The 27,415-nt window shown below is 49.2% G+C and overlaps 1 protein-coding gene across 7 annotated transcripts in view; it reads right to left on the bottom strand.

Annotated features, from left to right (window-relative positions):
* The window catches only part of TACC2 (transforming acidic coiled-coil containing protein 2), a 201,023-nt gene that overhangs the window by 64,045 nt on the left and 109,563 nt on the right, over positions 1-27,415 (bottom strand). For 2 of the 7 annotated variants that reach the window (XM_008951008.5, XM_055093412.2), the window contains exon 1: positions 23,723-24,899. The exons of 3 other annotated variants lie outside the window; for them this stretch is intronic. In XM_008951008.5, coding sequence (XP_008949256.2) covers positions 23,723-23,790 — 68 coding nt within the window. In that variant the 5' untranslated portion in view covers positions 23,791-24,899. Of the gene's footprint in view, positions 1-23,722; positions 24,900-27,415 lie in introns of those variants that run through there. 2 more of the 7 variants (XM_063607543.1, XM_008951007.3) reach the window with 2 other exon arrangements.

Here is a 27,415-nt window from a genome sequence, read left to right as displayed (position 1 = left end):
GTTCCAGACCAGCCTGGCCAAGATGGAGAAACCCTGTCTCTACTAAAACTACAAAAATTAGCTGGGCGTGGTGGCGGGCGCCTGTAATTCCAGCTACTCAGGAGGCTGAGGCAGGAGAATCGCTTGAACCTGGGAGGCAGAGATTGCAGTGAGCCAAGGTCACACCACTGCACTCCAGTCTGGGCGACAGAGCGAGACTCTGTCTCAAAAAAAAAAAGAAAGAAAGAAAAGAAATTTGGGGAAATGTAATTCTGCTAGCAAGCAGACCAAGTCCTCTATTTTACTTGGTCAAAGCTGCTGAGCTGGACAGGAAAGAGACCCTGGAGGCCAGGAACCAACGGTGGCTGGTGCTAAGCCAGGCCGCCTGTGGACACCAGCGTGTACCGAAGAAAGGGCGAGCTCCGGGCAGTGCTGAGGTCAACTTCATCCTCCCCTCAAGGGGCACACAACCAGGTCCAGGGCCAAGGGACTGCTTCCAGAATGAAGGGGGCTCAGTGTGGCACTGTGCCCATGTGGGTGTGCATACATGTGTCTGCTGAAACTCACTCCTCACTCCCCAACACAAACATACTTAGTTTTGAAATTGGCTTATTTGTGACAATACCAGGTTCCTCGCAAAAGAGAAGTGACTTTCTAGTGGCTGAGGGCCCACTGCAGGAAGCGCAGAGCGACACTAAGCCGGCCCCCACAACCTGGGCTCATGATTTCACCGATTTGTAACTAGATCCTGCTACGCCTTCCTGGAGAAAGGCCAGACTGAATCAAGTGTCAGGAGAAATAAAGAAAAAAGAGCCTCGGACCACCCTTTTAGTTTCCTTGCCTTCGCACACAGATATCCCCAAAATCTCTTTGTAGCTAAACTCCTTGATTAACTTAAATTGGAATCTTAAAACTCAGGTTTGGCCGGGGGCAGTGTCACATGCCTGCAATCCCAGGACTTTGGGAGGCCACGGTGGGCAGATCACTTGAGGCCAGGAGTTCGAGGCCAGCCTGGCCAACATGATGAAACCCCATCTCTACTAAAAATATAAAAATTAGCCAGGTATGGTGGCGGGCACCTGTAATTCCAGCTACTCGGGAGGCTGAGGCAGGAGAATTACTTAAACCCAGAGGCAGAGGTTGCAGTGAGCGGAGATCATGCCACTGCACTCCAGCCTGGGTGACAGAGCAAGACTCTGTTTCAAAAAATAAATAAATAAATAAACTCATTTTATCCCCCTAGAGACTGAGTCTTGCTCGTCACCTAGACTGGAGTACGGTGGCACAGTCACAGCTCACTGTAACCTCAAACTCTTGGGCTCACGAGATCCTCCTGCCTCAGCCTCCCGAGTAAGCTGGGACCACAGCTGTGTGCCACTACACCCTGCTGGTCTCAAACGACCCTCCTGCCTCGGTCTCCCAAAATGCTGGGATTATAGGCATGAGCTACTGGGCCTGACCACTAAACTGAGATTCTTAAAAAATATAATAGAAACTGAGTTACTTGGCCAGGCGTGGTGGCTCACACCTGTAATCCCAGCACTTTGGGAGGCCAAGGCGGGTGGATCACCTGAAGTCAGGAGTTTGAGACCAGCCAGGCCAACATGACAAAACCCTGTCTCTACTAAAAATACAAAAATTAGCCAGGCGTACTGGTGGGCACCTGTAATCCCAGCTACTCGGGAGGCTGAGGCGGGAGAATAGCTTGCCCAGGAGGTGGAGGTTGAGGTGAGCCGAGATCACACCATTGCACTCCGGCCTGGGCAACAAGAGCAAAACTCCATCTCAAAAAAGGAAGAAAGGAAAATGAGTTACTTATGGATACTAATAAGAAAAGGATATAAAACTGAATTCAAAAAGACACAGAAGGAGCTTTCAACAAGTTGTCATTAAAGTCCTTGTATTTTCTCTAGAGAGGAGAATTACAGTAACACCCTACCTATTCACAAGCCACTTCACAAGCAAACCAGTACCCCCTTACCCATCTGAAACACAACCAGGACCCCAGAAAACACAAACATTTCTGTTCAACCAAGTCACCTGACACAGAGCTTGCACTAAAGGATCCTGCACATTACTCAATAAAAAGCTCCACCTGGTCTTCTCTGAAAAAACACACTGAGCCTTCTCTTACAGTCTAGTCTAATAGGTTTGGTATCTGGTTTCAGAACCCAAATTAAATGAGAAGGGGCAGGGTAATGCTGGAGGCAGGCACAGAGATAGCACTGATAAAGAGTATGGCCAGGTGCGGTGGCTCACGCCTGCAATCCCAGGACTTTGGGAGGCTGAGGCGGGTGGACCACTAGAGGTCAGGAGTTCGAGACCAGCCTGGCCAACATGGAGAAACCCCATCTCTACTAAAAATACAAAAAGTAGCTGGGCATGGTGGCATATGCCTGTAATCCCAGCTACTCAGGAGGCTGAGGCAGGGGAATCACTTGAATGAACCCAGGAGGCGGAGGTTGTAGTGAGCCAAGATCGCGCCATTGCACTCTAGCCTGGACAACAAGAGCAAAACTCAAAACTCCATCTCAAAAAAAAAAAAAGAAAAGAGTATGTGATAGGCCAGGCACAGTGGCTCACTCCTGTAATCCCGGCACTTTGGGAGGCCGAGGCAGGAGGATTGCTTGAGCCCAGGAGTTCCAGATCAGCCTGAGCCACATGATGAGATCCCAGCTCTACTAAAAAAAAAAAAAAAAAAAAAAAAAAAAGAATAAGTGACAGAGGAGACGGAAAAACCATAAAGAAGATGCAAGAACTCAAAGAGCAGTCAGCTCTGGCCAACCGCTAGAGCTTCCCCAAGCACCTGGCAGGGGACAGACCCCCCATCGCTATCACCCCTCAGTAACATAATGGCTGTTAACGAAGGTGAGTGGGATTGCATGTACAATCAGGATAACTCCCAGTTAGGTGATAAGTAGGAAAAAAACCCCAGCAAATTAAGAAATGTGTATATAATATGAGCTTATTTCAGATAATTATATATAAACTTACACAAAGATACCTAAATACATATGTATATTCACGTACACAGATGTCTATGCACAGACACACACACATAAAAGCAACACATAGGTGCTGTTTATGTAAGTCAGAAAAAGATATTTAAACATGGGTACCAGCAACAAGGTTGCCTTCGTACAAGGGAGGATGCAGGCCCCAACAAGGCAGAGCTCAGCCACACTGCTGGGGACGCAGGGGTCTCCCCAGATGTGCTCAGCAAGTTCTTCCAAATCTCATCCAGGTCCTGGATACAATACACGGAACCCAGCTGGGATCCGGTTAGCTGGATTTTGTCCAGGGCAACATGGATTAAGGGAAGGAGCCAACAAGGAGTTTGGAAGAAACAGAGGAGTGACAAAAATGTAGCTGTCCCCCTCTGCACTGGCCAGGGAAGACACACCCACCAGGGCACCCCCCCACCCCCAGGCTGTATTATCAGGGGTGCCTCGGGGACCCCCTCTAAGTGCTCCCCCAGCCAGCAAGACACATCCATTCTGCATCGGAGGTTGATGTTCCACACTCACCAAGTGTCCTTCCGATTCCAAGTGTGGTTTCTCAGGCAGGTACCCAAGGACCAGGATGGGGGTGCCTCAGCCAGGGGCTGCGAAGTGTCAGGAATGGGAATAACCCCACGGCCGCTCACCTCAGCTGACATGTTACAGTCCCTCAGAGCTTCCTCATGACTGATCCTTACAACAGGAGAGGCACATGGGTATCATTCCCTGACTATTCACGGTTTCAGAAGGACCTATTTATTCCCCATCACCTGCGGGCACCTGGGCTGGTGAACCAGACAGATAAGCTCCCACTCTCAAGATGCTCAAGTCCTCCTGGGTTCTGAGGATGAGAACTTGGAGCCAAGTGGTTCAGCATCTTGCCTGAGAGCTCAGAACCACTCAGGGGCAAGGGCAGAGCCAAGACAGGCATACGTGTCTTCTGAGCCTCAGCCTGACCCAACTGCCCTCCCCGCTCACGGAGGCTCCTGTATGTGAACAGGCTGGAGTCCTTATTTGCAAATCAGTCTCCAGTAGGTTTGGCAGCTGCAGTTTCCCAGAGCAACCTCTCCTCCAGGGGAACGAATCAGCAGAGTTTCTGCATCTAGATCCATAGCAGCCCACGGGGGCAGCCAGCCAGGACCTCCACCCTATTCTTTTGGCCCTTTCGCTCATACAAACAAGGAGGGGGTGTCTCACATGTCCATGCCATGCCATCCCAGCTGCAAAGGCCTGAGATTCTTGGAACCCGCAGGGAGTGACATGGGAAGGCTGTCACATGGAGGTCCTCCCAGACCTCTGCAGGAAAGTCAGGTCAACCCTGAATTCTGTTACTCTCATTACTCACATCCTGGGCAAAGGGCAACACCATCATAGGGCCAACGGGAGACTGAGAGGATGACTAATCTCAGGGTGGACTGTTGCAAACAGGAGGCCACAGGATTCAGAGCAGGAGCAGGTATGGCCTTGGAATCCTGGCTCCTAAGCCCCCACCCCCTGTTGTTTTTTTTTGTTTGTTTTTTTGTTTTTTTTGAGACAGAGTCTCACTCTGTTACCCAGGCTGGAGTGCAGTGGCGCAATCTTGGCTCACTGCAACCTCTACCTCCCAGGTTCAAGTGATTCTCATCCCTCAGCCACCCGACTAGCTGGGATTACAGGCACGTGCCACCACGCCCATCTAACTTTTTGTATTTTTGGTAGAGATGGGGTTTCGCCATCTTGGCCAGGCTGGTCTCGAACTCCTGGCCTCAAGCGATCCACCCACCTTGGCCTCCGAAAGAGCCAGGATTACAGATATGAGCTTAGAAGCCACCATGCCCGACCTGGCTCCTAAGCTGTTTACATCGAATGTATCTTCACCTATGTGTCTCTGTGTGTCTTTGAACCTGCCTCTGACTCTACCTGCGCCTGAGTCTCCGCCTCTTGTATATCTACCTTTCTTTCTCCACGCCATGCCCCCTCACTTTTCTCCCCATCTAGTCAAAATGAAGAAAAGCACATCTGGAAGCTGCCCTGCTGATGAGAATCCCGCTTATTCCAGCAATAATTAAAGCTCACGTGTTTTGACTTTATAACTCGTCATTTACAGTTTTGCCTTAAAAGCGGTACTTCAACACCTTGCAAATATGGGGAAAGGATTTGAAGGCTCTTAGTGCACAGGACAATCACGCCCCTGCATTCATCTCTTGGTAATGTTTCTCTCCGTGGAAACCCATTACTGAGTCCTGCTGAGAAGTCATTGTTTTTAACAAACACAGACACACCTTACATGCAGTTTGCAAACCAGTTGGCTAAATCCCAAGCAACTCAGAAATCGTGGTGAGCTCCTGGCGGGAGCCAAGCAGCTGGAATTTTAATCGGCATCACACCCTCCCTGCCATGGATAACATGCTCCTGAATGAGGCCTTCAGAGGCCTGAAGCTTTGCCTGATTCAGAGAGAACCTGCGTCCAGAGTAGGTTTCATGTTTGGTCTATTTCACGTATCCAAAAATTGATAGTTCTCAGGGTCCTGCCCAGAGTAGCTGCTCCCACAGCGTTTCTCCCTAATCAAAAAGGCAAACTCTCCAGAGTTCTTTCCCTGCTCTGCTAAATATGGCAACCTGTGGTCTACTGTGTGTCTCAACGAGTCTCAATCATGATTTGGCACATAGAAATAAAGTGAGCAAACCCAGATGTGGGATAGAGAAGCTACAACAGCTTAGTAGAAAGCCTGAAAATCTAGAAAGTCTTAAAAGCTTATTTTCTACTGCAGTCTGCAAGCAGTGCAATAAAGCAGTACAATCACGAGGAAGGAAGACTTAAATCTTTTGTTCCTTTCTTCTAACCTCTTTACATGATAAAAAAAGAAAAAGAATAGCTGGTAAACAGCACACTAATTGTAGGGAATAAGTATTGTTCAATGCCTTGAAAATCTGCTTTTCCTGCTTCCGATGTTTTCACACTGTTCTCTCATACATAATGCAGCATCCTCAACTCACTCTTTAACCCACTTATTAAAAATTCTGAAATGATAAAGTCTAAATTAAAGCACTTAATATACGAATTACATGATTCTGACATCTTGTAGGAGAAAACAGCACCACAGCCATCAAATATGAGCATCAACTGATCTGGTTCCAAATTCATGAGAGGTGAGTAACTTTGGACAGGTTACTTAACATCCCTGGACCTCAGTTTCTTTGTCTATGCAATGGGCAACAGTAGGTAGTAGATGGGTTGCTTTCAGAGCTGAGTTTATATTTGTAAAGCACCTTGCACAATCCCAGGCACTTAGAAGGTATTTACTGGCTCCAGTCCTCAAAGTGTTAAAATTCTACCACCAAAATTATTGCATCTTTCACCTTAACACAATAAAGAAACATAAAGCACGGCCATGCTCCCAGTAGCCAGGGGACAGCTGTACCAATGATTCATGAGTTTACAGAGCGATGCAAAAAGAATGTGATTTTCTTACTCTTCCCACACATCCAACAATGCCCCTCCAACATGCACACACAGACACATACTGCTAAAGTGGCTGTGGGCGAGGAATTGTAAAACTAAGCAATAAATTTCACGTGAATATTTACTGAATTAATTCACAGCCACTCAAGAGAGAAACCGTAATCAGCCAAACAGAAGAAGGGCTGGCTGGCACTGTTTGTTCTAGGCTCTAGGATGCCTTAAAATTTCTCCCTCTTGGCCGGGCGCGGTGGCTCATGCCTGTAATCCCAGCACTTTGGGAGGCTGAGGTGGGTGGATCACCTGAGGTCAGGAGTTCAAGACCAGCCTGGGCAACATGGTGAAACCCTGTCTCTACTAAAAATATAAAAATTAGGTGGACATGGGGGCACGTGCCTGTAATCCCAGCTGAGGCAGGAGAGGCTGAGGCAGGAGAATCGCTTGAGCCTGGGAGGCAGAGGTTTGCAGTGAGCCGAGACTGCGCCATTGCACTCCATCCAGCCTCGGCAACAGAGCGAGACTCCGTCTCAAAAAAAATAAAAAATAAAATAAATTATTCCTCTTGCACTCCCTGGGAAGGGAGGCTTCTCAAAGCTGAGACATGAAGAGTGAAAAAAGAGTCAGTCATCAGAACTCGAGGGAAGAGGCCGGGTGCGGTGGCTCATGCCTGTAATCCCAGCACTTCGGGACGCCGAGGCAGGTGGATCACAAGGTCAGGAGATCGAGACCATCCTGGCTAACATGGTGAAACCTCGTTTCTACCAAAAACACAAAAAAATTAGCCGGGTGTGGTGGCGGGCGCCTGTAGTCCCAGCTACTCGGGAGGCTGAGGCAGGAGAATGGCGTGAACCCGGGAAGCGGAGCTTGCAGTGAGCTGAAATTGCACCACTGCACTCCAGCCTGGGCGACAAAGCCAGACTATTAACTCAAAAAAAAAAAAAAAAAAAAAGAACTGGGGGGAAGAAAGTTTCAGGCAGGGAGAACAAAAAGATGAAGAGCCCTGAGGTGGGAGGGGGAAGGAGGGTGGCAGGTTCAAGGAATGGGCTTCAGGCCATTTAAGAAAACAAAGTAGGCAACGAGGAGAAAGTTTGCCAGGAGACCCAAGAAGCGGGTAACAATGACAATGACCTGGCCTCGCTGAGACCCATGAGGAGTCTGAAAGCCACTGAGGGTTACACGGGGAAAGGACTCACCTGTTTTTTTGGAGACACCGTCTCACTCTGTTGCCCAGGCTGGAGTGCAGTGGCGCAATCATGGCTCACTGCAGCCTCGACCTCTTGGGCTCAAGCGATCCTCTGAACCTCAGCCTCCTGAGTAACTGGGACCACGGATACACGCCACCACTCCCGGCTATATATTTTTTTTTATTTTTTGTAGAGATGGTGGCTCCCTATGCTACCCAGGCTGGTCTCAAACTACTGAGGCTCAAGTGATCCTCTCGCCTCAGCCTCCCAAATAACTGGGACTACAGGTGTAAGTCACCACGTCTGCTAATTTTTTAAAAACATTTTTTGTAGAAACAAGGGCTCCCAATGTTTCCCAGGCTGGTCTCAAACTTCTGGGCTCAAGTGATCCTCCTGCCTCGGCCTCCTAAAGTGTTGGGGTTACAGGCATGAGCCCCCAGGCCTGGCCCCTGAGTTGTTTTTAGAAGGCCATTCTGACAGCTGTAACAACAGCAGCAGGAGCAGGAGTGGAAGAAGGGTATGGAGCTTGCTCGCCTCCAAGGTGAGAAGTGGCCGGGTTTGTGTCACACATAAAAGTAGGGGTTAAAGTGAAGGGCATCAAGGAAAGATCTGAGATCCCAGCATGTACTTTTGCGAAGTTTTGGCTAAAAAAAGCATTGCTTTTTACTTGCGCTATAATTGATACCAGGAAGATAATAGCTTTTTCTTAATTCCAAGGGATTCTGAATCCTTTATATACTGGTTGATTGAAGAGTAACAAAAATGTCAGAGCCATAATCAGTGGTTTAAATACGACAAGGCAGATAAGTAATCTCAGATTTCAATTACATATCAGAGCTCTAATGAGCAGATACAATTTCCCACATCACATAAGCATCACAGTCTCAAGGTTAAGAGTTTAAATAGATGCTCAGACCTGACCTTCTTGCCGACGAACTACTCAATTTCATGATAAAAGAAACAGGATAAGGTATTGAAACTGACAGCAGTCACCTGGCTTTTCCTCTTCATCATGATTTTCAGCCCTGACTTATAAACATGCTTCAGCGTTTTGTTACTTTCATGGCAAGGTGTTAAAGAGCAGCTTTGTGCTTTGTTTTCTCAAAGGCTCCAAGTTTTCCATTATCTCAATGTTCCTGCTACTTAAAAGTCATGCTTCTGGTTTCACTTGGAATTTTAATGTAAATTGCTTTAAAAAAAAGTAGGGGTTTATCCTGTGTTTTGTTTTGTTGAGACAGGGTCTCACTCTGCCCAGCCTGGAGTGCAGTGGCCTGATCACCACTCACTGCAGCCTCAAACTTTAAGGCTCAGGTGATCCTCCCACCTCAGCCTCCAAGTAGCTGGGACTACAGGCGCACACCCCCATGGCTGATTTTTTGTAATTTTAGTAGAGACGAGGTTTCACCATGTTGGCCAGACTGGTCCCAAATTCCTGGCCTTAAGTGATCCACCTGCCTTGGCCTCTCAAAGTGCTGGGATTACAGGCGTGAGCCACTGCGCCTGACCCTTTATCCTGTTTTCTTAACTCAGCACAGGATGCGCTGATCAAACATCAGAAATAACGAAGAACCGGCAGGGCGCGGTGGCTCATGCCTGTAATCCCAGCACTTTGGGAGGTCTAGGAGGGCAGATCACCTGAGGTCGGGAGTTTGAGAGCAGCCTGACCAACATGAGGAAACCTTGCCTCTACTAAAAATACAAAACTTAGCCACGTGTGGTGGTGTGTGCCTGTGATCCCAGATACTAGGGAGGCTGAAGCAGGAGAATCGCTTGGACCTGGGAGGTGGAGGTTGCAGTGAACAAAGATCACGACACTGCACTCCAGCCTAGGCGACAAGAGCAAGACTGTCTCAAAAAAAAAAAGAAAGAAAGAAAGAAAAAAACCCTTATAAAAGAGGCCGTACAGAGACCCCTCACTCCTGCCACCATGCAAGGACACAGCAAGAAGGTGCTATGAGCCAGAAAGCAGGCTTTCGCCATAAGCCAAATCTAACTTCATCTAAGACTTCCCAGCCTCCAAAACTGTTAGAAATAAATTTATGTTATTTATAAGCCACTCAATTTATGGGATTTTGTTGTAGCAGCCCAAAAAGTCTAAGATATCCAGAGGTGAGCTCAGCCATCCTATCATTGTATATTAAATGTTGTCCATCTTCGATCTTGGCAGACTTGCTTACTGACACCTGAACCCAGGGTAAATCCAGGGTTCAGGGGCCTCTCAGAGGCATGAAATGCTGCTCCTTCACCTCCTCAGTGAATCTGGGGCATGTTGTTCTACCCAGGATCTGGAGCTTCTAGCAGGGACCATGGCAGTTCTGGAAGGGCCATTCCCAAGTTTCGCCCCTGTACACCTCTGAAATCCACACTCCCAATTCTTTCTGCGACAGAATAATCCTGTTTGTTTGCGATCACAGATCATGGCCCCAGAGGCTTGGGCCTTATCTCCTCCCCAGCTTCATTCTCCTGCTGCTCAGAAAACCTTTCACCTGTGAGCCATCCACTCCCTGGGCCATCATTTTATTATTTTAGAGACAGGTCTCACTATGTTGCCCAGGCTGGAATGCAGTGGCTATTCACAGGTGCAATCATTGTGCCCTGTAGCCTTGAACTCCTGGGCTCAAGTGACCCTCCTGCCTCAGCCTCCCAAGCAGCTGGGATTATAGGTTCGTGCCATCATCCCTGCAACTCCATCCTCCCATCATTATAATTTTTAAAAGGCCCTGTGCACAAACATCTCATTGTTTTTCAAACTGCATCTTCCAAATGCAGTTGACTTTCTCTCTGTTCCAGCCTCCCTCCACTGCTCCTTCCAAAATAAGAATGCTTTATCTGAAATTCTTAAATTCCTACTGCCCTCCTTTTCTGTGTTGGGGCTCGGGACAATACCACCCCAAAATGCAACTGTAGGAGGCCAGAATATACCACCCCAAACTATACTTGTCATATTTGGGGCTGGTTATTCTGAGAAACTGCAGACACAGGAGTAGCTCTGAAAAGCTGCCCTTTTGTAAAACACAATGATATCCATCAAGAAAATCTACATTAGTAAAGTATCTCTATCAGGACTGGGGCTGCTCCAGGCAACTGTGATGAACCAAGAGATTTTATGGGCATAACAAGACCACATTTACTCACCCTATACTTCCTCCCCTCACTCTTCCATAACTTGTCTCCACCACCCACCAGAAGCCCCAGGCCCCTATTCCTTTCTGTGGCTCAGGGGGCTATATAAGCTTCCCTCTTCGGACCCTTCTTTTGAGTCTCATATTTTGTGGGACTCCCAGGCATATACACATAATTACTGTGTTTTTTCTCCTGTTAATCTATTTTATGTCCATTTAATTTGTAGCCCAGCCAAAGAACCTAGGTGGGTGGAGGAAGCCAGTTTTCCATCTCCCACATTTGCTGACTTGCTGTGACTAATCTCATTCAAATTCTGGCTTTCTAGGGCCACATCAGGCCTTTCAGCAGCTTGAATCTGCATGGTTATCTATAAGGCTACACATTTTACAGAGAAAAAAAAAATCTGTATTTGTCTACACATACAATGGGATACTAAGTAAAATGATATGACTCTTGATGAGCTATGAGCACCGGCATGAGTCCCCGAGTCCCTCACAGAACAAGAGCCAGCCTATTCCCAACAACTCCCCTGTAGGAGCCTCTGATGCACAAAACCACTGTCCAACCGAGGGCGCAAGAGTCAAAGTTCTTTATTGACCAGGGAGGACCTGAAAGGAGAATTTCAGGAATGCCAATTTCCAAACAATCCTAAATGACAAAGCCAGCCTCCTACTTCTAAGAATAAGGACCCATATATTAAAAGAGCCAGACCTCTGAGTTTACAAATGTGAAAACTCAGAATGAAAGCCATCTTGAGTGGCACCCAATCTTCATCTGCAGCCACCATTCTACTTTGGCCTTTTCTATCTTACAACTTGACTACTCCAATTTCATCTTCATATATATGTATATATATATAGAGAGAGAGAGAGAGAGAGACACAAGGTTTTGCTCTGTTGTTCAGGTTAGAGTGCAGTGGTGCAAACACGACTCACTGCAGCCTCAACTCCTGGGTTCAAGCGATCCTCCCACCTCAGCCTCCCAAGCAACTGGGACTATAGGCGTGCACCACCGCACCCAGCTAATTTTTGTACTTTTTGAAACAGGGTTTTGCCATGTTGCCATGCTGGCCATGTTGCACAGGCTGGTCTCTAACTCGTGAGCTCAAGCAATCCGCCTGCCTCAGCCTCCTGAAGTGCTGGGATTACAAGCGTTGAGCTATTGTACCCGGCCCATTTTCTAATATTTTTGACCAATAAAATATTATCTCTGGATAGTGAGAAGATATTTCCCTGGTCCCTGAGTTGTAGACAATTCAGACAGTCTCCAGGAAAGTCCGTACCTGGTCACCCCTACACCTTCGGTTCCTTTCCTCTCACAGGCATTTAAGCTCTGAATTTTTGAAAGCATAGTCACATTTGAAGAAGTGGAAGAAAAACAGTATCCAGAAAAATAAAAATTCACATAATTTTGAGCCTACATCGAGAAATGCAATATGTGAACCCAAGGAGTGAGCACAAAGAACAGAAACTGCATTCTGGACAGAACGGGGTCTGGGCAGGCTTGTTTCTGAGGGTTAGCACGGGAATGAAGGGGCTTCCTTGTTGTTACAAACAGTTCAGGAGTGATAACTAATGTATCCTTTCCCATATTAACCAATGTATCCTTTCCCACATTAACTAATGTATCCTTTTCCACAATGCATCAGTGTTTCAGTGTTTTTCTTCACCAAGAATTATGCTGTATTTAAAATACAAAACCAGGCCAGGTGCAGTGACTCATGCCTGTAATCCCAGCACTTTGGGAGGCCAAGGCAGGAGAATTGCTTGACCTCTGGAGTTAGAGACCAGCCTGGGCAACATGGCAGAAACCCCATCTCTATAAAAAATACAAAAATTAGCCAGGGGTGTCCCAGCTACTAGGGAGGCTGAGATGGGAGGATCATCTGAGCCTGGGGAGGTTGAAGCAGCAGTGAGCCATGACTGTGCCACTGCACTCCAGCCTGGGCAACAGAATAAGACCCTATCTCAAAATAAGTAAATAAAATTTAAAAATAAATGAAACCCACAGTGATCTCCTTTTCATGGGGAATCTGAAATAAAGCCAAATTCATAGAAGCAGAGAGTAGAATGCTGTTTACCAGAGGCTGGGACATGGGGGAGAGATGGTGGTCAAAGGCACAAAACTTCAGTCAGCTAAGAGAAATTAGTTCAACTACTGGTTAGTTCAACAGTTAGATCTATTGTACAACTTAGTGACTCTATTTAGTCAATAACAATGTGCTATATACTTGAAAATTGGTAAGAGAGTAGATTTTAAGTGTATTCTACACACACAAAAAGTAGGGGAGGTAATACATTAATTAGCTTGATTTAGCCATTCTACAATGGAATTTTTATTTCTCAATTAAAAAAAAAAACAGGAGCATAGTGTTTCACGAACGTTTTATGCACCAATTCTTCTCCTGGTTCCCTAAACGCTTTATGCATTCTCTTTCTTACCTACAGAATTCTTTAGCAACAGAGAGGGAGACACGGGCGGGAGGTTAATTCCATTTCACCGACATCATAAATGAGGCCCTGAATGCCAGTCTTCTCAAGCCCATGGAGTGAGTGGGCACTGTCATGTGCCCAGAAACCTAGGGCAGGTCTGCGCTGAGCCAGTGCCATTGCCCGCTAGCTATTTTTCTGGGAGGTATTGCCAAAGCGTTGCACTGTTCTTAACAGCAGAGATCGCTGGCTAAGGCTGATCTGGACAGGCTCTATCTTGGGAGTGCTGGCTGAGTTTACCAGGCACACCCTCAGCCCCTAGGCCACCTGTCTTGTTGGTCCAGGTAAAATATGCAGGTCACAGATATGGACTGATAGTTGCACCCACTGGAAAAACAAAGAGGAAATGGAGAAACTACAATCAGGACAAAGAACCCTTGGACAGTCCACCGAGCCCTGTGGCATGACCAGGACAACAGGGACAGTCCCATCCCACAAAGGGAGAGAGGAGGCGGGCAGAAGAGCTCCGCTGGCCGCAGCCTAGGCTTGGCTTGGCTCAGCCCAGCCCAGCCTAGCCCACTTCCCTGTCTATGGGAGCAGGTAGCTGCTGGCCCCAGGTCATGGAGCCTGGAACGTGCATGGGGCTGGAGGGTAAGAGCTGTGCCCCCAGAGAGGGGCTGGCTTTCATGGTGTGTGCTCCACAGCAGGCTCAGCTATGCTCTTCCCTTATCTGTTACCAGAAAGGCTGGGCAGGAAGGACATGAAGAAGGAAGACCTCTGGCTCCTGAAGTCCTGCTTCCCCTCATCTCGCAGGGCAGGCAAAGGACTACCTTCCACAGACATGTTTTCCTTTCTTGCCTGGTGCTCTTCCCCACTGACCCCAGGGCCATCAGCAGCAGGGCTCCTGGGAACACAGTGCCACATATGACCACACTCCTCCAGCCTCTTGCCTCTCCTGTGTCTCGTGTCACTTCTCTTAGGCTGTGCCCTGGCACGTAAAGATGCTCGTGACAAGTGCCAGATCTGGAAGTTGCCCAGGAGCAGGTTGCCTCCCACAGCCTCCCCAGTTAGGGCAGGAGACTGATCTGAGCTGTTAAGGGGCATTCGTGGACCAAGCCAAAGCCCAGGGTGTGGAGCCCAGCTCTCTTTTCAGACCCCAGCCTGGCTCTGGGTCACTGAGGCTGGGGCACAAACTTCCCTAGCAGCTGGAAGCCAGTATGTCTGCCAAGGAGGTTGCAGAGAGGATGAGGCAGCCCCAGGAAGCCACAAGAGTAAGTCAGCTGTTCTAGATCAAAGGTGATTCTAAAACCCAAAAACTCTGATGCTTTGGACTTTTTGGGGTTTTCTGGGGTGAGGAGGGCACATTTCTCTAAAGCCATCCTAGCAATTACCCCTGTAGGAATCTCACCTGTCAGGCACAGGAGATATATGCCCTCTTTTCTCTAAGTCAGTTTGAATTGGTTTTTTTCTACTTGCAACCAAAGGTACCCAAAGCTGAGGCCACAGGCAAAGCCTGTCTGAGGATGTTCTGGGTACAGCTCTGCCCAGAAACACCTCTTTAGGCCCCAGGCTCCTGGTCACAAGCCTTCGCCTGCTCACACAAACTCTGCTAGTCACAGGTTTGGGGGTCCAAACTCGGCGCTCTCACACACAGGCCAGAATGCCAAAGGGACGGCCTGTCCCTCACCCCCTGCCCTCCCCGGCTGCTCTTGCTCACCTTCTGTGCACTCCTGGCTCTTCCTCCTCCCACAAGAGCCTGGTGCTGTGAGGGATGCTCCTCACTCCCCCAGCAGCCCTGCGCCCCAGGACGGCGTCTTAGGGCCATTCATGAGAGGCAATGGGCAGTCACAGGATGCTCTTCTGAGAGAGGCTCAGCTGGGAAGTTCCATGCAGGATCTAAATGTGCGCAGATGTTTTCCCTAAAGTAAAGCTAATAAAGCCAACCTCTCCCGCCTTCTTCCTGGAGGGAAAATACTTCCAGACCACTGTAGGCGCCTCCCTTTAACGCAGAACAATGAACAATGTGCAGCTTCCACCAGGGGCCTGGATAAGTGGCACAGAGGAGTCACCGTGAGAGGCTGGAGCCCCTTGGAATGTGGGCTGCTTCTCAAGTACAGAGACCCAGATCTGAGCACCAGGAAGGGTGCTGCTGGCACAGGACTGCTGCAGCAAACTCAGCTCCTCCTGGGTGGGCAGCAACAACAGGCTGTGCCCTCCCCTGCCTGATTCTCTCACCCAGCAGTAGACGGAAAGCAGCCCAGGTATTTTCTAAATGTCAAGCTTCAACCTAGACCAATAGCCTGCTGTAAGCACGAGTCAAAACATAAAATTAAGGCCCCGGGAGTCATGGGTCGTATCCCTGCAGCCTTGAGTACAATCTAGCTCATCTCTAGGGCTCCACATTCAGGCTTGGATGGTTTTAACTCAGGCCAGTCTCAACAGGTGTCAGGTACCGAGAGCCCACATGTTTGTCCAACCACCTCTGGGCTTGCTGGTCCTCAGGAGGGGTCAGCTTTCTCTGAAGATGGCTACAGCTATTTTCCACTTGGGCTGAACACAGTAAACACCCACCTTCCTTGGAACTGACCTCTAGAACATCCCTAAGGAGATGTATGGAGACAGAAAAGAAAAAAATACTTCAGAGCAAAGACACAAGGCTAAGACTCATGGAAGGGCCTGGCCAAGGGCCCAAGGAGGCTCATTTTTATTCCCAAATTAACCATCCATTGCATTTCCTCATGGGACAAAGAATTTGCAATCTAAGCTGTTTCACCACGTGGGAAGAGGCCTCTGATTTGAGTTTACCAAATGATACGTCCACCTACAAACATTTTCTTTTAGCACGCTGAAAGTTAAAGGGAAAAGATTAAAATGACTACCTGACTTATTTTGAATAATGACTAGCCGGAAAGGCCTAAGTCATATTTCACAAATGAAGTGCTGGGGGATTTAAACCCTCTGTTATTTCTAAAATCCTGATGTTTCCAGTTCTAACATCCGCAGACTCTGGAACTCCACAAACACCTTGGAGTAAGTGAAGCTGGAATGTTGATGGTAAACGTGGCCCAGCAGCTGGCCTGAGTTCTCGGCCCCATAAGGACACAGAGCCACCGTGACTGCCTGTCAGTAGGGCTCCGGGAAACCCTGAGCAGAGGGGCCACCCCACCCTACCTCCACCCCCCTACCTCGGCCCCCACCGCTCTGCCCAGAGCCCAAGGCTCCTGTTTTAGGCATGAAGAGCTGCATCCATCCACTTCCATTTAAGGAGAAAGCAGACGAAAAGGCAAAAGCAGAAACTCAGAGGAAACAAGTCCTTCTGAAGAAGGAGGCAGACAGGTACAAAACCTGCGGGGAGGCCCACCACCCCCACCGGATTTATTGCACAGCCATGGGGTGCACTGTACAAAAGACCCACCTTCCTTTGTAAAAGACCCACTGCTTTCCTTTGTAAGGGCTAAGAATGCAGGAACAAAGGTAATCTATTGCTCACGGCCCCTAATCTATTGCTCACGGCCCCTAATCTATTGCTCACGGCCCCTAATCTACTGCTCGCGGCCACACGCCAGCCTCCTCACAAGCCCTGCAGTGCTTGCAGCAGACTCCTGGTCTACCAAGCCAGCAACTTCCTTGGGTGGAAGGAGATAAAGACAGGAAAAAAGAGACCAGCCAAGGGACGGAGCAGAAGATGCCCGCTGAGGGGAGTGGATGGAGTGTGCTAAGTCTCTGAGGCTGGACGGTGTTGTGTGTTCAAAGAACTGACAGGCGACCAGATCCTGGTGAACATCAGGCGAGGGGAGGAGCGGCGGGAGCCAGGTGGCAGGGCCTGGAGGCACCAGCAAGGGATTTGGATTTTAGACTAAAAGCAATGGGAAGCAGATACAGGTTTTAACAATGGAAGTCCAATGACATGGACTGCTCTAGAAAGAAGAGAGGTGAGGGAAAAGTGAAGATAAGACTTGATTATCATGGTCAGGCACAGTGGCTCATGCCTGTGATCCCAGTACTTTGGGAGGCTGAGGCAGGCATACCATTTGAGGTCAGGAGTTCGAGACCAGCCTGGCCAACATGGTGAAACCCCGTCTCTACTGAAAATACAAAATTAAAACCCTGTCTCTACTAAAAACACAAAAATTAGCTGGGCACAGTGGCGTGCGCCTGTATTTCCAGCTACTTGGGAGGCTGAGGCAGGAGAATCGCTTGAACCCAGGAGATGGAGGCTGCAATGTGGCCCAGACCATGCCACTTCACTCCAGCCTGGGGGACAGAGTGAGACTCCATCTCAAAAAAAAAAAAAAAAAAAGACTTGATCATCAGGTTTCTGGTTTGAGCACCTGGGTGAATAAGGTCCCAGGTGTTGAGATGAGGAAGATGGGGGTGGGGCTGGGTTCGTCTGAATGCACATTTGTTTTTGTTTTGAGAGGAAGACGGTCATCAGAGTTCTACGCTGGACATGTTGAGCCTGAGCTATCCAGGAGAAATCCAAGAGGAGATATGAAGTAAACTACTGAATTAAGGCTGGGCACAGAGGCTCATGCCTGTAATCCTAGCACTTTGGGAGGCCAAGGCGGAAGAATCACTTGAGCCCAGGAGCTCAAGACCAGCTTGGGCAATATAGGGAGGCCCTGTCTTTACAAAAAATTTAAAAATTAGCCAGGCATGGTGGCATGCACCTGTATTCCCAGCTACTCGGGAGGCTGAGGCAGGAGGATCACTTGAGCCTGGGAGGTGAAGGCTGCAGTGAGCCATGATTGTGCCACTGTACTCCAGTCTGGGTGACAGAGCGAGACCCTGTCTCAAAAAAAAGGAAAATTACAGTGCTCAGATGAGAGGGAAGGCTATAAATTGGGGCATTATCGGCACATATTATTTAAGTCCATGAGCATAAATGAGATGTCTTAGAGAGAGAGAACAGAAAACAAAGATTGCCCAGGCCAAAGGGGACATAAGTCTGAGCCCTACACCAATCATCCGTATAACCAGGAATCAGCAAACTACAACCTGCAGTCTGTTTTTACAACTAAAACTCTACTGGAACATGGATTTACATGTTGTCTCTGGCTGCTTTTGAACTGTAACAGCAGAGATGTTGCACAAAGACGGAATGGCCCAGAAAGCCTAAAATATGTACTATGAGGTCTTACAGAAAGTTTACTGCTCCCTTAATTTAAACCATCCAGAGGACTCAGTTTCCTTATCTATAGAAGTCACCCACCTTGCAGGATTAAGGGATATAATTACTTCTATAATGAAAAAAACCTAGCACACAGACATGGTACACAAGAGTTTCTGCTGAATCTGAGTCTGCTCAGTGGGCTTTTCACTCCTGGCTTCAACACTGCAGCATCCAGCTCTGTTTCCATATTTGGCAATGGCGTTTAAACAGCACACACCTGCACTCCACAAACAACTGCTAAAGTGAATTTGTAAATATAAACAGAAATGTCATCTGAGCTACTGCTTCCAACACAGGATAGATGTGTGTGAGCAGTTCTGACTCAGTCAGTTCTTTGTGGCCAACCAGTCTCCCCTAAACCCCTGTCCAACCTGAAACAAAGCATCAGTCCATGAACAATTGGTTTTCACAGAACAATTGCTTACAATGCCTAAGTCCTCACCATTAATCTTAAAGGGAAGAAACAGAATTGTTCAGCATCGCTTGCTTACCCCAGAACACTGCCCTAGCTTGGGTAGTCCATCTGCAAGAACAGCCAATCATGTTTCAGAATAAAGTTGTTTCCTAGGCAACCAAAAATCTAGCCACAGAAACAGGCTGTAGACAGTGGAAAGAAACACAGAGATGGGAATGGGAGGGTCGATGGAAGAGCAACCCAGAATCCACTGACCTTGATCTGATGTTCACCTGCAGTGCCACACTCAATCAGTATCCAAGTCCTAGCTGTTCACCCCATCCTCAACACGGTACCCTGTCTCAGGGCCCTAGCATGGCATGGCCCCTTGGATGATTGGTAGCTACCTGGAGGACCTCAGAATATATTTGCCTTCAGCCCACCTAAGAGAAAGCCTCCAGGCAAGTCCCCCAGAGAAGATAGTGAAGGCCCAGGACCCTTATGAACACGGGCACAGGGCCACGCTGGTGATATCTAGCAATAATGGCAGGGAAAAATGCACCCAAGCTTCCTTTGGGAATCAATCTCCCCCTCCCACTCTACAGATAATGTTGCAGCTTATTCTATTTTAGGGGAGAAAAAACTCTATTGTGTCCAACAGTAATATCCAAAGTAAAATCTCCGTCCAGGAACTCAGAAACTGGCTGCAACTCACATTAGGAATGCTGTCGTTTAAGCTAAAGCATTTAGCCAAGGGTTGCCCCAAGAAACAAAGCCTTGAAAAAGATCTACGGCTGGGTGCGCTGGCTCATGCCTGTGATCCCAACACTTCGGGAGGCTGAAGCAGATGGCTCACTTGAGCCCAGGAGTTAGAGACCAGCCTGGGCCACATAGCAAGGCCCTGTCTCTACAAAAAAATTATTTAAAAAAATAAAAAAAAAAAGCTGGGCATGGTGATGTGTACCTATAGTCCCAGCTACTTGAGAGGATGAGGTAGGAAAATCCCTTGAGTCCAGAAGGTGGAGGCTGCAGTGAGCTGTGATCACACTGTTACATATGAGCCTGGGCAACAGAGTGAAACACTGTCTCAAAAAAAAGAAAGAAAAAGAAAAAGATCTAATGAGAGCTAAAGAAAGAGTCCTGCTTAGAGCCCCAGCGACCGTTTCTGGCCTTCTGAGTGACTGAGAGGCTGGCAATTTCAGGCATAGGGCATTTCCACTTTTGCAGTTTTCTGGCACTTACGTCTTCTCAAGAGTCTTTGCAGATGTGGCATCTCACCTCTGAAAAACCCTGCGAGGCAGGAGGGGCAGGATCAGAGTCATCGGATTTTCTCTACAGCTCCCAAAGAAAAAGGTCAGGAACCACATAAGGGAAGGGACCAGAACCCCACTTCTAACCACAGATGTGTGGAGAGCTCCAATCTCTCTACCTACTGCGGTGGTACCCGAGATCCTTCTTTTGCCTGGCCTCTCTCCAGCTACATCTGATCCCACCCACTTCTGAAATCTCAGCCAACTCATCAACTTCCCCGAACTAGCTCCCAATCCAGTTTTCTTGTCTGTCTTGGCCAATGCCACTTCTTTCTCTTAGTTACCAGGGTATGAAACTTCCATTTTGTACTTGCCACTGTCTCTTCTCTTCCCTCCCCCATCTCATCAATCACAGAGCCTGTTGCTTCCTCCTCCATCGCTTCTCTCCCATCCACCCTGGCCCCTCTACTTCGATCCACAGGTCTACAGAGTATGGGTTTCCATATTTGTGATTTGTTTTTTAGAGCCAAGGGCACGTGCTCACTTTGAGAGTAGGGCAACAGTCGGGGCAGGCCGACTTTGCCAACAGAACCACCGCTTTTGCTCTCTGATAATGGCCCCCTGGGTGGTTTTCAGTGGCCAGGGTGTGGGGATTTGGTGGAAGCTGAGGGAACCCCCGAAACAGGGGTCTCCAACTACATAAAGGACAAAGTACTTAATGCTACCCCACTTAGCAGAAGCCGCACCACATGGGGCTGCCACAGAAGCAAGGGATGAACAGCAGGTCTGATCAATAGCTGCAGACCACATTTACTCAAGTACTTCCTGTCCATTCCTGTGTCTCCTACCATCCATACTGAGAAATAAGTGTTTTCTGTGGGAGAATTCTCCCTCCCCTTGCTACTCATATTCTATTTAGAAACAAATGGTCACTATTGCTACAAGAACTTCTTTGCCAGATAGGAAAGGAGCAGTCAGAGAAGTGGCCAGCTGTTTCTCATGGACAGGATGGAGGGAAGACTGAACCAGCTCATGGCGTCTCAAATTTTGAGATGCCTACAAATCACCTGGGCATCTTTACAAGTCCCTGGATGAAACGGAGATTCTGATTCAGCTGGTCTGGGGTGAGATCTGAGGCTCTGCGTTTCTAGCAAGCCCCTTCGGGAAGCTGATGCTGTCGTGTGTGGCCCACCCTGGGAGTAGCAAGAGACTGGTCACCATTTGCACCTTCATCCTCAGGCTTCAATCCCCAGTCCCATGGGACTTCTGCTACTCCAATCTTGATGCCTGAGTTCTCAAAAGGGGAGATACAAAAGTCACTCCCTCCCTAGCCCAATGCACTCCTGCATAGAATGAAGCTGTCAGCTGGAGCTACAAAAGCTGCCCAAAGGCACCCCAAACCTGCAATTGGAAGGAAAGAAATCTTAAAACTAAAAAATTTAAATTAAAAAAAAATCCTTCAGTCACTTCCAAATCCTCTATCTTTTGATTTCACTCTTACACCATGGCCCTCCTTAAGCCAGTCTTTCACAGGGAACCAGCAGAGAAAAAGGGAAACATTCACTCTAGATTCCGGTTGTCAGGAGCTGTCCCCCGCGGCAGGTGCGCACCCTGTGTTTGTCACCATCCCTGCAGCCCTGACGGCATCATCTTACAATGCAACCTCTTTCCTGCCATGGACCCCACACTCTGTTGCTGTCTTGTGTATTATTCACGTGCATGCATTTTTAGCTGCATGGAAATACTACCAAGAAAGACCTGTGCCTGGGCAGAAAAGAGGCACTCTCCGAATATGTATTTTTAAAACCTCTAGACTGGGAAAGAGCACATCTGCACTAGAAAAATAAGCCCCAGTTATTCAGGGAGCAGAGACGGGTTTTGAAGAGGACAGATGCTAGCAATGGCACTGGCCCCAAATACTTCCTCTCTCTCCATTTTTTTAGAACAAAAATGTTATGGGATGGAGGGTGGGATTTTGTGAATGAGTGAATATACTATCGTAAAGATCTATATTTAGAGACATTTCAGAGGCAGCAGTTCTAGGGAGAGAAGCCTCAGGCGGGTGCATATGGACCAACTCAACCGTGAAAATATTTGATAAACAGCTTCCATCACAATGTGGCCATTCAGCCTGAAATTTTATTTAAACACCACTATCCCAGTGGGCAGAACCTTAAGGGACCTTATCCAAAAAGGCACAGCTACCTAACAGAAGCTATCTAAACTCGGCCCTCACCTGACGGAACACTGATCATTTATTAACTCAGCTGAAAAAGAGGGCGGGGACGTTAGGGACCGGCGAGCTGAATTTCCAATGACTGAGGAGCACATTTTCCCAAACGTACAGTCACATTGTCCTTTCTGTTTCCTAAGCTCTTCACTAGATAGGTCTGAGCCGTGAGAGTTGGCCAGTGCCTGTCACTGATTAACTCAATTCCACTATAGGCACTTGCAAAAAATAGGTTAAAATGGTTCTTTTCTGCCTAGACTCGAGTTGTATTTCCATGCACCTAGCAACACTACACGTGCATGAGAAACAAGGCAGGCACAGCACAAGGATCATAACATTTAAAAAGAAAATCCTCAAACGCGATGTGCCTCCATTGTAAGACGATGCTTTCTCAAGCTACAGGGGTGAAGACAAATGATGGGTGCACACCTGCTCGGAAGAATGACTCCCTGCTAAAGAGCTGGAGCCCAGAAAACCACGAGGCTCAGCCTAGCATTACATCACTACGCCGAGCCAGCTCCTCACTGAAGCCCAGGGGTCGAGGGACCAGTGAGGAAGTACCCCCCGGGGCCCCATCCCTCCTACAACACACAGATCAATCCCCACCATCTTTTAATCTACACATCCATGACTCTTAAGAACCCACTTTACTACCCCTACCCCCAAGTCCCCAGAAAATACTCTTCTCTGAAATATAGTCTTCTCTCTGGAAAAGTGGGGGCAGGTGAGGCTGGGAGGTCCACTTTGGATACAAGCCTGAGTTGCTGAAATGCGACCCGGCCGGCAGACCCATTCAATAAGCCCCATCGTCCAAACATGCCTGGGTAGGTAATGGAGACGACCATAACAGAAATGTGAATTCTAATAAACACTCGGCCAGGATAAAGGCCACTTCTGAGCACGTTAGCTCTGTGGTTGAGAGAAAAGATCGGATTCCTGGATCGATGCACAGTCAAGCACTGCCTCCACCAATGACAGGACGGTTCGGCCCTTTACTAATAATAGCAAGCGGCCTTGTCCTCGAGTGTTCACCAGAGTATGTGGATGATGCTTAGGCTAACTGGACGGAACGTCCACCAGAGCGCACCACGCCATCTGCCCAGCCACACGCGCAGCTGCCCGGAAACTGGGCTGTCTCCCCGGGCACGGAGCTGCCACGCTCATAGGTTCTTCCTGGGAGGAGGCAGTCGCTGATGCCTGGCTGTTCCCTTGCAGGAAATACCACTCTGCCGGGGGTGCAGAGGAAAGATGCTGACGGCAGGAGAAGCCCCCCAGCCATGCACCCACTGCTGAGCGACCAAAACTGAATTCCAGGGAATCGTTTCTGCCCACAGCAGTAACTTGGGGCTACCAGATGCTCCTCCCAGAGCAGCCACCAGGTAAAGCTTTCCAAGGCTGCGAAGAACCCCAGGCCAGCCTGGGCTCCAGGTTGCACAGGCATTAGGAAAGGCGACACTAACAAAGCCCGGGCATCCTCTCCTCCTCCCCGGGAGACTCGGGGCGGCCCGGGCGGAGCACTTACATTGCCTCGGAAGCCTCCAGGTTCAGGTCGCTGGCTGGGGCTGGCTGCAGGGACTGCGACCCTCCCATCCTCGCTGCGCCCTGGCGTGCAAGCTAGCCGCGAGCGGGGCCAGCGTCCTGGCGCGATTCCTGCAGCCGGGAGCCGGGGCGAGCCGGCCGGCGGCCGGGGTTGCTGCACTGCAGAGGGGAGCAGCTGCGGGCATCCGTGGCGGCGGGAGCGGCGGCAGGGAGCTGCGACTCGCGGCCCGAGCCGGGGCCCGGGGGGCGAGCGCCGCGTATGTGTGCGCGCGAGTGTGGCCGGCGCGCGCCCGAGTGTGGCCGGCGTGCGCGGCTCTGCCCGGGGCGTGCGGGTGTGAGCGTGAGCGCCGGTGTGGTCCGAAAGGCTCTTCTCTTAAACCCCCCGGCAGCCGGCTCCTGTGTGTGACACGATGATGTCATCATCGCCGAGCAGCCCCAACGCCTGCATCTTCACAAAGCTCCATCGCGGGCTCCGGAAACGGGGCTGGGGGTGGGGAGGCGAAGACCCTCCCTCTGCCCCGGCCCCTCCCGCCTCGCCGGGACCGCCCGCATTGTGTAGCTTTGAAATGCAAACGAGCCGCGGCCCGGGAGCTGGGGCCCTAGAAAGGAGGGGCGTGGTGGTCGGGCGGGCTGACCACCGAGAGAGTAGGGGGCTCAGCCCTGTTGGCTCATCCCTCCAGGAAGGAGGAAATGGTCTCTCCCGGCCCAGGACTAAGGGGATGGCTGGAGGAACAGGTAAATAGGCTGTAGTGGGCAGCGGGCAGCGGGCAGCGGGAGCGACGCTGGGAGAGACGTGCGCCCTTTTCCACCGCCGGCTTCTGCCTCCTTCAGGCCCCGGGTCCTGGAGGCAGCTGAAGTCTGCACCAGGGAGAGCTGCGGCGCCTGGCTCTCCCCTCACAGCCAGCCCGGGGCTAGCCTCCAAGGACCTTTGCACCGCACAGTCTGAGGGCCTGGGGCAAGCTAGGGAGCAAAAGGTACTGGGCCTGCGAGCGGGCTGGGGCTGCAACACCATCTTTGGCCACCAAATGAGCTCCACAAAGCCAAGCCCTGTGCAAAGGCTCACCCTAAACAAGCAGAGGCGCGGCCAGCTGAGCCGCCCAAGGCAGGCCCCCAATGCAGCATGCGTGTACAGGGCAAAGGCAGTTCTCCGTGACATGCATCAGCTCAGCTCTGTGATTCTAAACACGGGCTGGGCCTGTAGGAATGTCCGTGACACCCCATCACCAAGCTCCCAGTGCCCAGCCAGCCCCATTCTGTAGCTGGCAGCATGTCACCCATCAGCAGCCAAATCCCTGTCCCTGGCCTATGGCAGGCTCAGAAACCCTCAAGACTTGAGATCCTGAGCCTCCTCACTGGAGGCTGCTGGAGAAAAAGTTCATCTCTGTATAGGTACAGGAGGTTTGGGGCACACCTGGGAACCCCACCATCCCCTCATGCTGTACATTCAACACAACCGCTTCCTGCGCTCCCAGCCCAGACTCACAACTGAATTCAAATGGAACCTCTGATGGGTAAGTGGAAGACTCTTCCACATTTCCCAGCTTGTCTTCACCCACAGGGCAGTGAGCCTAAAATGTATCTAAACTGTGGCCAAAAGCAAAAGAAAAACAAAATTGTTCAAAGCATTTTAAAATTGCCTCCAATACACTGTTTTCTAGCGACGTGGCCAAGGATGTTTGGATGGGCTCTTTTGATACTGACACTCGAGGTCACAGTAGTTCCAGAGCTTCACGGGGACTGACTTTCCACTGCTCTTATTCAGTATCAGTGTCAAACAGAATGCCAGAGGATCAACATCGTTTTCTGGGATGTAACAGCATGAAATTTCCAAGAAACATTGAGAAGGTTTACTTTTGCATTTATATGAAAATAGCTAATGATTATGTCAATCTTGCAGGGAAGGTGGCTGTCGGGGTGGTGTGATGAGGCGTGCTCTGGAAAGCACCTCCCGGGGAAGCCGTCACTCACTGTCAGCACTGGGTGTCACTTGGTGGCAAGGATCCTGCAACCTGTTCATCCTGTCACCATTCTCAGCACCCTGGGGGTTTGTTTCTCTGTCAGAAAACAGACCTCTTCGGCTCCATATGCAGGTGAGGGCCCAAAGAAGCTTACCACGTGGAGCTGAAACATCTGTAAGCTCTAACCTGGGCTGCTACTGTTTTGAAGAAAGTGGCCCTTTCCCTGGGCACCTAGGAACTGGCCTTCAGCCAAGCCTCGTACTCAGAAAATACATGAGGAAAAAAATGAGGAACCACAATTAGAACTCATCTGCCAACTTTTAAAAACATTTTTCAGATGAGGTGCAAAAGCACAAAGCCATCTAAATGTCCTTAGCCTTAACAGGTAGAGGTTCTCCTGCGATAACAAGATAGGGTTTGAAATGAGACCGGAGTTCAAATCCTGACTTCTCCCTCGTTAGCTGTGTGGCCTGAGCCGACTGTTTAACCATACTGAACCTTATTTCCTCAGCTGGCAAAAGAGGAAAAGCATCCATTTTGCAAGGGCATTGGAAAAAGTAAATTAAATACCATCTATGAATGCCCAGGACCAGGATTCTTCTTTATAAGAAAAAATTTCCCCCCAAGTATAGTACCATAAAGGAAATTAAGGCAGCATTAAAGTGAAGTGCTTTTACGTAGAATCCCAACAACTGCAAAGTTATGACGTAGTGACCGGGCATATTACCTAGTGGGACAACACCATCTCACTGCTGTCAAAAACACAATCAAGAACCAGGAGAGGGGCTGGGCACCATGGCTCACATCTGTAATCCCAGCACTTGGGGTGGCTGAGGTGGGAGGATTGCTTGAGCCCAGGAGTTCAAGACCAGCCTGGGCAACATAGTGAGACCTTGTCTCTACAAAAAAATAAACAAAATTAGGTGGGTGTGGTGGTGCATAACTGTGGTCCCAGCTACTCAGGAGGCTGATGTGCTTGAGTCCAGCAAGTTGAGGCTGCAGTGAGCCATGATCGTGCCACTGCACTCCAGCCTGGGTGACAGAGCGAGACCCTGTCTCAAAAAAAAAAAAAAAAAGAACCAGGAGAGAAACAAATAGAATGTGGGCACCATTACAGTCGATACAACTAAAACCCATGTATGATTAGTTTGTGTAAATTATTTATGGAAGAGTCTCTCAGACCCTCATTAAAGACCTTTCGATGCTGACTTTACAAACAATTTAAAACAAAGCTGGTGATCTAGTAACTCGGCCTACAGAAAATGTAAAGCTGAAGAAAATAAGGAGGGAGAATGATAAAAGGGCTGTGCTATGGACTGAATGCTTGCGCCTCCCTCCCAAATTCATGTGTTGAAGCCCTAATCCCTAGTGGGATGGTATTTGGAGGTGGGGCTTTGGGGAGGTAATTAGAATTAGATTACATCATAAGGGTCCCCTCAAGATGAGATTATACCCGTATAAAAAGAGAAAGAGACACGAGACCCCCCCCCCACTCCTTCTCTGCTGTGTGAGGCAAGAAAGTGGCCATCTGCAAGCCAGGAGGAGAGCCTTCATCAGGAACCCAACCATGCTAGCACCCTGATCTCAGACTTCCAGCCTCCAGAACTGGAAGAAATCAGTGTTTTCTATTTAAGCCACCCAGGGAACCCCACTACTCCTAAGCACGACCCTAATGAGACCCTGAACTCAAACAGCCCCTGGGGGCCTGTCTGTTAGAC

Source organism: Pan paniscus, chromosome 8 (assembly GCF_029289425.2).
Source record: "Pan paniscus chromosome 8, NHGRI_mPanPan1-v2.0_pri, whole genome shotgun sequence".
Classification (NCBI taxonomy): Eukaryota; Metazoa; Chordata; class Mammalia; order Primates; family Hominidae; genus Pan; species Pan paniscus.
Note: the sequence above shows the minus strand (reverse complement) of the source record. Positions and strands in the feature narration are given on the sequence as shown.